Raw genomic sequence first — 9,956 nt, forward strand, 5'->3', positions numbered from 1 at the left:
TATGGTGGCCATATCCCACCATTTAGCCTTCCTGTTGGTGGAATAAATGGAATAATAATGAGAGAAACTTCAACTAAAGCATGAATAAATCCTGGTCAGAACTACAGAATTTAAACCACAAAGAAAAGATTATATAAGTAAAAAATATGTTTGGTTTTTTTTTACTTTCATTAGACAGGACGATGTAAAAGCAGGTAGAAAATCAGAGAAAGGGTAAAAACAAGTGGCAAAGGCTCTTTTCAACAGTCAAACAGTGGAAGCTGTAATTATTGGTACGGATCCTAAATATCTGGAAGCTCTGAAAACCTCACTTCAAAATAATCATGCTTCCAGTAAAGGGACATTGTGAAGGCAAATGTGGAGCTCTGGAAAAAATCTCAATGACGGCTGCTTGTGTAAGTTGCTCACAGTGAAACTACAAATGCGTTATTACACTCAGAAGGTAGCTTTCACTTTAGCAGCAGCAGCTGTATTATCAGTATTATTAATTAACAGTATTAGCACAAGTCTTTGTGATAGTGGTTTTGCGTTTCAGTCTGTTGGCTGATCATAACACTGATTAATGCAGCTTTAACTCAGCCATCTGTCAGCAACACACACACACGTTTGTGTTGTGGCTCATAATATGGTGTTTATACCAGAGTCACTTTCCTCTTTGATTGGCCGTCTATTATAGCATATAAGGGGACTCATGCCTTGACTATAATTAATTGGATGGATGGATGGATCAAAATGCAGCCAGTCATATCAAAAGTATTGATGCTTTATGTTCTGTTTGCTGTTAACTGGCTTTTGCTAAATATACTATTTTTCTTTTAGTATGAGGGAGGATCTAATTGCAGCTTTTATTTGTGTCTTTTAGTTACTGGAGAAGATGACAGAGTGGAAGCGTCTATTAAGAGACGAATCACTTCCACTGGTTCCATTATACATGAAAGTTATATTATCATAGCATATTGTGGTCAGAAATTAGCTGCAAATCTATGTTTGTGTATAGATTAAATTAGCAAAATATGCTAATATACATACTAATTAGTGAGTTTTAGAGGTGCTAGAATGTCTGTGTTTTCTCCAAGTGAACTCCAAGTCTGTAACTACAAACACATGAGAATGTTTAGTTGGCTTATTGGCCAGATGTATCACCTGTTTTGGAACAGATTAAACACCTATAGATGTGAAAACACAATTAGATTAAAATGCTAACTTTACATAAAATAAAAGTTTAAATCCTCCTTAACTGTCATGTAGTACATTACAGTTGCACCTTGTTAATCAGTCTAGCTAGCCTGCGACAGTGCTAGCTTACTGATTCCCAGTTTTAAAAACAGTGAAAAATAAAAATCGAAAAATAAAACAACATGGAAACATAAAATACCAAACTCTTGAAATATCTTAACGCTATTTAAGGTGTCAAAGGTAAGGTCTACCTTTTTTAAATAATTGTTCTGCTGTTTAGCCTGCAATGTTAATTATATTTTGGTCTCCAGTGACTCCTTTAAATATAATTTAAAAATTTGGATTGCTAATCACATTCACACTAAAATGCAGCAATAAACAAACCTGAGTTTTGAAGCTCACACAGGTGCGCGCGCGCGCTTGTTGATTACACACCAGTGAATCTGCCGCGTGCTCGAACTGTGCCAGTCCGCTAAACTAAAGCCGCTGCCTGTTGCCATAGCGACAAGACCCGGAAATACACCGTGATCAGCTTACTACGTGTTTATCAGAGGGTATCAAACTCATAACGGTAGAGTTTTTGTTGTTGTTGTTTGTTTGTTTTTTGTTTATTTGCTTGTGCGTAAATAAACAGTAGATATGTCGGAGCCCGAGGAGCTGCCGCAGAGAGAACAGCGAGAGAGTACGAAGAAGAAGAAGAAAACGAAGCGGAGTGGGAAAAAGAAGAAGGAGCAGCGGGAAGGAGAGGAGCAGGTGGAGTTTGAGCAGGAGGTGCAGAGGTGAGTGGTTCTTGTGGGTTTCCTCCAGGGTCGCGTTATACACAGAACCCGTTTTGGACCCACACGTGTCTCGGTTCATACAATAAAGTGACATAGCAGAGGAGAGAAAGAGCCGACTACTCGTAGTCAAAACCCGTCTCTTCAGGAAGCTTTTCAAAGTAAAAGCACACCAGTTAAATCCTTACAAAGTCAATAAATAAATAAGCGATTGTGCCAACGTGCAACTGTTACTCTTCCGGTTTAGACATGTTATTGAGGTACTATTTCCCGCAACCCAAATGATACATATTAAACATAAAAAACAATTTAAAATGGACTAATTGACCTTGCAAAGCACATGGCTGTGCACTGTGGTTATGAACAGACTCTAAACTGTTTATGCTCAATAAAATAAATGAAAATAAATTTCTATGAAGAAAAGCGAAATTGCATGCAAGTGACACATTTTAATCCTGCTAGCAAGCTATGACTGATGGACAGCAATTGGTACACTCCCACTATGTTTCATAAAGGGAGATGAAGTATGTCAACATTTAATAATAATTGTTTGGCTCACAACTTCATACCAAACTAATTCTTGTTTTCAAAACGTCTTGGTACTTGGTGCATATCTTTGGTTTTCACCACAGATTTGTTTTTTCTTAGTTTTTATTCATTATTGAATCAATTTAGCTTAAGGATTCAAAGAGGAGCTAGAGAGGAAGTTTGATATTAGAGCACTTTTCAGAGAAAGTCAGATAATCAGTCCCCTTATTTGCATATGTAATCAGGTTACTTCCTCAAACAGATAACATAGAATTAGCAAACACAAAGAAAGACTAAAGAGTAGCTCCTGTCTGTATATACACTCAGCGAGTTATTAAATTAGAAAAGCTATTTTAAAGCAGTGCAGAATGCCTGAGAGTCACACTTCATTATCTTCCATTATATGCTGAACCTTGCCTGATGTTTGTGTTGTCATTTGTAGAAATAAAGAATAAATAATGATGAAAAGGTACAAATAAGGTTGATGAAAAGGTTGATGAGCATTCATCAGAATTTACAAAAATGATGTACAATTCACAATTTCCTGGGGAAGGATCTAGAACGCATTAACAATAACGTTACAGAATTAATATTGCATTGAAATAGACTTTTTTCTGTCTTTCTTTCTTTTATTTAACAGGGACAAAAATCTAAACATGCCAGATTATAGTAAAACTGCTAATTCACATCTGTATTCCCGGGGCAGATCACATAAAACTTTATTACCGTATAAACAATAAAAATACAGATATGTGACAAACACTTATAGAGTAAAATGATATGAAGTTATGCTGTTATGTTTACTAAACATAAACATGTTTTACATTAGAGGTGACACATCTAAAAAAAATAAAGAAAGTGCAGTGACACTAGTAGCTCTTCACACTCTGTTCATACATCGTGCAGTTTATTCCCTGGACGTTGTGTCGTCAGGTAAAAGTCCAGTCTGAAGTAGGGTTTATATTTCATACTTTGCGACTGGTTCTACGTAATACATACAAGTAAACTCTATCCAAGATTATTGAAAAAGGTGTATCATAGGGAGGATTGCTTGGCTATCGAGCAGTTCAAATGAACAGAATTTGGGATGGCAGATGTTTAGTTCCTGTAAGGACAGCAAGACATCTGAGCAGAAACATGCTCAGAGATCTGTAGCAGTAGCAATTCTTTTTGGAACCCCGCCCCCAAAAAAACATTTTTCTGTGTCAAATATGAGAATTTTAGGTCTGTGTCTGTATACTTAATATCTCTGTGTTCATACTAAAGTTGTCCCAATACTTGAATTTCAAGACAAAAAGACAAAACATTTAGATGCATTTTTAAAAATAAAGGTTAGAAAAATACAAACAATAATATCGGTGACAACAGTACTTGTAGTGCAAAAAATATATAAACACCACTGTACTGTTATGTATATATATTTTCAGGTAGTGCTGGGTTTTTAGTGATTTGGCTCCATGTTTTGGTTGTTGAAGAAATTGTTAGTAAGATAGGTTGCCACTGTTTCTAATTCAATGTATACTTTTCTCAGCTTCAAACTTTATGACTAACATAACAGTTTTTAGACACAAATATTATCCTGTTAGAATAAGACCATCTTTTATAAAGTTATAAATGGTCAAGACTGATCATTTCTGCTCCTACATTAATGTTACCATTTTGCGATTAGCCACAGCAGCTAGCTGCTACCACTATAGCAGCTAGCTAATAATGGATAATGTGGCTATCGGAAAAAAGTACCTTTGGCTGCTCTCTCATTTTACAGAGGTTGCCACAGCAGATAGGTCCGCATGTTTGATTTGGTCCTGCCACAGCTCTCCTGACTATCCAGGCTTGGGATCAATGTCATGCCAAAAGTGATCATCTGCTAGCAAGCAGTTGCCAGTTTTTGCCAAAAAAAGATTTTCTGTAACTGCTGTAAAAGACTTGTTGAAGACTTGTTATAATTTATCAAATATTTCTGTCTTGAATGATATAAAATCATTTTGAGTCCAGAAAGAACATTTCTGTTTCAAGCAAAAGCTGCAGCCAGTTTTTGGCAAAGTGCAAAACAGGTATTTTTAAAAAAATTTTTTTACTAGTAAACCCCCGTGCTACATGCAGGAGACAGGAAGCATACAAGCATACTTATATATGCTACGATCATTATAGTATGATATATTATATTGTGACACACCATTCTACTCTGACATTACATTCAGTGCTCAGTTGAACAGTGAAATGTACAAATATCTAAAATTGTGGGATTTATATAAAACATTTGTAAACGCTAGGCAGATGTTGTCGCTCATGGTGCCTGAGGCAATGTGTATGCAAAGTTTCATCAAGTTTTGTTACTTGTCTAAGAGGAGAAAGGGAACGTACGATCAGACATACAGAGATACATCTGCAATAATCATTATAGTGTTATATATAACCTCTTCATAAATCCTGTTTACACAGCCTATTTACCGATATATATATAGAAGGTTATTAGACATAGAAAACATATACAAATTGTCAGACGTTGGTAATCATCTTTTGGCATGACATCGTGTTTGGAGTGCACTTGCTTGAGACCCCCTAAGGTTGGGTTTGTGGCTATCAGGTAACTGCTGATGAAACTAGCTAACAGTGATGTGTGTGTGCCAGGTTAATGTTTACGATAACTGTTCGGTACCTAAATTTTGTTGAAACGGGAGCCTTACTGACCTTTAAAGTCCCCAAAGTGTTGTTCAGTGTTGTGAACTTCAGCTAGGGGACAGGCTGTGTGACGGATGGATGGACAGTTGGATGAAGTTGTGTGTCAGCTGGAGGAGCCAAAGATGACAATGTTGGTATCAATAGTGTTGCAAAAGTGTCTAATCCAATAGTAATTTTTGGTATCAATTATAGTCTGGGAATCAACTTCTTTTTTTTGGACAACCTCATTTTGAGTTGTTGGCCATAGAAACCTTTACCTGAGCTATCGTAAACTCTTGTATTCACCATTTTCACTAATTTCCATTTATTTTCTGACATTTTAAAGCCTAACAGACTAAGCAGTAAAATGATGAATCAACTTTTTCTTCACTTTGCCAATTATAAACATTTGTCATATATATTTATTGACATGATTGATATCTATGACTTCCTATTGGACAAAGTAAACTGTGTGTGTTTATTGTGTGTCAGTGAGTGCGTTGTGCTGCATGGGATCTTCAAACTGGGCAAGAAGAGTCACGACGTCCTGCTCACCCGAACCAAACTGACCTGGACGCCTATCATCCCGGAGAACCCCACAGGTCAGTGTCCATGGTGATGGGTTGTCATGGTGTTGAGTAGACGTGGTAGTGGTGGTGGTGTCAGACAGACAGACTGTGGGTGTTTTTCTCTCTGTATCTAGAAGCAGCTGGTGTTGTAATGGAGAAGTTATCTTGTGTTGAGACCACCTGAAACTTGACATCACGCACACGCACACACACGCACACACAGTTCCATTGTGACACAATTAGCCCCCACCCCCACACCCCCACCCCGGGTACGCTCCCTAATGCTGCAGTGTGCGGGGTTTTTTTTAATTTGGAGGAAAAAGTAACATGTCATGCTAACAGACTAAAGCTTTATCTTTTCAGAATTTCGTTGTTTTTTTTCAGTGTGAAATTGGCTCTTGTAGTTGACTGTGGAGTATGACTACATCTTATCAGGACACTGATAAATCCAATACAGTTTGCCAGACTGAAATCTGCTGTCTGGACAAGCCTGTGTAAAATCATCAGATGTGTTTTTTGTGTATCTAACCCCTGTTTGAGCCGTTTATGTTTTAGCTTACATGTGGGTGAGAAAACAAATGAAAAAAAGACCAAAAAACATTTTTTTAAAATGTTTACATTTTATTCTGTTTAATTCTGTTTCCTGTGATCCTTTTTCGGCCCAATAGTTGTAGTAGGCTCTTTGTTCTGATTCTGAACTGGGTTAAAAATCTTCTGATCCATACAATAAATGGAAGGACACTGCATTTCCCAATGAGAAACTGGAGACGTTATCTAATATATGGTATAATGAAGATAAAAGATCATAATTATACATTATGTCCTGTAACAGGAGACATTTTTAGCTTGTATTTATTTACATTTAAGTAAATTAACTATAGCACTTTAGCTATTAGGAATTGACAGCCATAATTAGAAGATTATGATTGATTATGAGATGAAGTGTATCAGACTAATAGGGCAAGAATTGATATTCACACCTATACGAGGTAGCGTCATCGTCCTGTCTGCTTAATTGTAGAGCTGATTAACCATCTTTATCTCACCTTTAATGATGAAATGGGGTTTTATTTATTTATTTATTGTGAATGCAGTTTGTCTTTAGGAGTTCTGTGTCTTCAAATGACTTTCACTGGGCTTTACACATCACTTGTTAATTCACATTTGACTCTGGCTAGAGTGATTGGATTTGTTGTCCTTCTTGTTCATTAATTCTTGAGGTTTTGAGTGAATTTTACCTTTTTTAGACAGTAGCAGTCGCAGAAAAGAGGAAATCTAGTAAAGGGAGTAGAGGAATGAAATGCAGCAAGCTCACAGGCTCAGAGTCGAATGAAGGACTCATTTACTGAGGGCATTTTTGACTCTGGGGTATGCACGCTACCCACTCTAGTAATCATGCTGTCTTTAACCTTCAGCTTGCATAGCTAAATAAATTAAATGCACCTCAACACTTGACTGAGTAGAAGATCTCTTCCCTCTTTACCCTTTTACCCTCCTTCTTCACCTGTCCTTATATCTACCATCTATACATCCAGGCATCAGCGCTCCATATCTCAGCTACATCTCCAGTATGCAAAACCAAAAGCCAGCCCTGTGATGGCTTTAAAGCTTAAACGACTCTGCTTTATTCTTGTGTAATATGGTGGTATCATTTTGCTGTGAGATTTCTGGTTGAAAACCGTTCAAACAGAACTGGTTAGTGAAGCAGGATGAAGGTGTAATTTAAATGTGTGTGTGTTGTTGAAGCCAATCTGTTTTGCTGTATTTCATCCAAGCTAATGTCATTAAGCCAGCACTGTGTGTGTGTGTGTGTGTGTGTTGGCAGTAGTAGAGAGCAGTTGGTTCAGCCCGTGGGGGGTTATTAGAGTCTCTCAGTGTGAGGAGATTAACACACACACACATACAAACACACACACACACACACATAGTCAGCCTGTCAGCATGCTGTGTGTGTGTTGATTAGATATTTCTATATAAATGGATCAGCTGTTATTGTTTGTTTCTACACATAAATCCATCCTGTCTGTCTCTCCGTGTGTCAGGGAGGTGAGATCTGAGCGATCAGACAGTTGTGTTGTGTCAAAGCAGGAACTTGCAGCTGTGCTGAAGAATTTAAAGCCCAAAATGCAGTTAGCGCACAAGAAATCAATGCACTGTTGGGAATCATTATACTGTCAAACACCCATTTTTTGTAATATTAGAAACATGTTTACCTCAAGTTGTGTTTCATGTCGTAAGCAGTGAAGTATTCGCTGGAGTCAATCCTGTGCTTCTAAAGCAAGAAAAACAAAAAAATATTCACATGAAGAAACTGAAACAATAGTGTCCAAATGATGGATGTGGTTTTTATTTTAAACAGAGGGAGGATCGCTATTGTTTTGTTTTGTCTTTACAGTGATAAGCGTAGTACGTTCAGTCAATATTACTTATAGTTTATTATTGTTGATTTAACTCTTCTTTGAACTTTTTCTGTCTTTGTATAGGAAAACTGTAAATAATAGCCTTTTATAACATCATAATTATTAATTTTACCAATTATTATATTATCTAGGTCTCCATTTGTTTGCAGGAAAAGAACAGTATCTGGTTTTAAATAAATCTGTACAGTGATATGATGATACACACAGTTTAAGCACAGATTTATGTGTTCCCACTGTTTGTGAATGTGGCCCAATAATGGGGTGACCTGTGTTTGACCTGATGTCAGATGTAATGTGTGTATTGGTAGAATTTAGAGTCTGTCCAGCAAATAACAAAAATAATGAAAAACTAAAAACTAATTTGAATATTATCCAGATAATATTAGGGATGGACCGATCTGATATCACGTATCGGTATCGCTCTGATACTGACCTAAATTACTGGATCGGATATCGGAGAGAAATAAAAAATGTAATCCGATCCATTAAGTATCACGAAAGCACCTCACAAAACTTGCGACATGGGGTAACTCAGCTCATAACCTCAGTACGTCAGAGCAGTATGCATCACGTGATAGAGCGGCTGTGGCGTGCGAGACCTGTCGGTGGTCTGATTGAGCATTTGGAGCCTCACTACCAACCCGGCATTTCATCTCAGAGAAAGTTATCACAGAGAGAAGTAAAGCAAGCGTGTAAGTTCATCTCTGAATGTTTGTAAAGCATTCCTGCGTTAAGCTTAACAACCGATATATGGAGAGGCTGCCTCTTCTCTCCCCCTCCCTCTCCTGCTGCTACTTCAATCATGAAACTGCTTAATGATCAGCTGATCGGCTTTTCTGTCGGGAGTCCGTCTCTCTTGTTTGTTTTTGGCCCACTTTGCACCAGAAAGAGGAAACCAGCGGCTGAACAACAGCAGCACGTTTAAGCTTGATAAGCTGTTGTTAGAATTAGAAAAGTTGAATCAAAACGTGACAGTGAAAACAAACTTTTTGAAATCATGAAGCACAATTTACCAAAGGGGAGACAAAAACGTTAGAAGTTAACACGAGACGTGTAGAGTATTGCAATCTGATTTTGTAGACACTTCCAGAAACAAATGCAATCTTTTACGTCGCCTCATTCTACTCACTTTTTTTTTTGCAAAGGTCTAATTACTCCTGACTGAGCAATCAAAGAAACTCCCTGCTTATCCCAGTACACCCAACAGTAGTAAAAATGTGGCAAAAACAGTGGTAAAAATGCACATTAATTTCCACTTCTTAAAATTGGTGGAAAACTTGTTTAAAATTTGTTGTAATTTGACTGGAAAAACACTTTAACTCTTCCCATGATACTGAAATGTCAGTTGACCAGAAGAAAGAAGATTGTAGCTGTTTAGGATTATCAAATCCGATGGTGGAGTAATGTATATTGTAGGACTCCAGGAAATGAATGTAAGTCAGTGTAATGTTCTCTGAAGTGATGGAAGCATGACTCCGATCCATAACTCCCCACAGTTACCACATGGCCTGGTCACCATGAGACTGAACTGCCACTGAGAGTGTCTGTATGTGTGTGTTTGGGCCACGCACAGGTGCTTACAATTCATTTTTGCCCATTTAAAATTATTTTAAGAATCAAATGATAGAATCCTCTGGGAAGTGAGTGGATAAATGGTTATTAAAATTAAAAGTAAAAGGAATAATTACATGACTAATGGCACATAATTTTTATATAAATATATCTGCGTCTGTGTGTGTGTGTGTGTGTGTGCGCGTGCGCGTGTGTGTGTGTGTGTGTGTGTGTGTGTGTGTGTGTGTGTGTGTGTGTGTGTGTGTGTGTGTGTG

At 37.4% G+C, this 9,956-nt stretch overlaps 1 protein-coding gene across 1 annotated transcript in view; it reads left to right on the forward strand.

Annotated features, from left to right (window-relative positions):
- Positions 1–1,645: 1,645 nt before the first annotated feature.
- Positions 1,646–9,956, forward strand: part of cerkl (ceramide kinase-like) — a 33,480-nt gene continuing 25,169 nt past the window's right edge. The window contains exons 1-3 of the mRNA XM_042221812.1: positions 1,646–1,730; positions 1,811–1,955; positions 5,634–5,743. Of these exons, the coding sequence (XP_042077746.1) occupies positions 1,816–1,955; positions 5,634–5,743 (250 nt within the window). The 5' untranslated portion in view covers positions 1,646–1,730; positions 1,811–1,815. The remainder of the gene's footprint in view (positions 1,731–1,810; positions 1,956–5,633; positions 5,744–9,956) is intronic.

The sequence above is a fragment of the Haplochromis burtoni genome, unplaced genomic scaffold (genome assembly GCF_018398535.1).
Source record: "Haplochromis burtoni strain Fernald_Lab_line unplaced genomic scaffold, NCSU_Asbu1 Contig_75, whole genome shotgun sequence".
Taxonomy (NCBI): Eukaryota; Metazoa; Chordata; class Actinopteri; order Cichliformes; family Cichlidae; genus Haplochromis; species Haplochromis burtoni.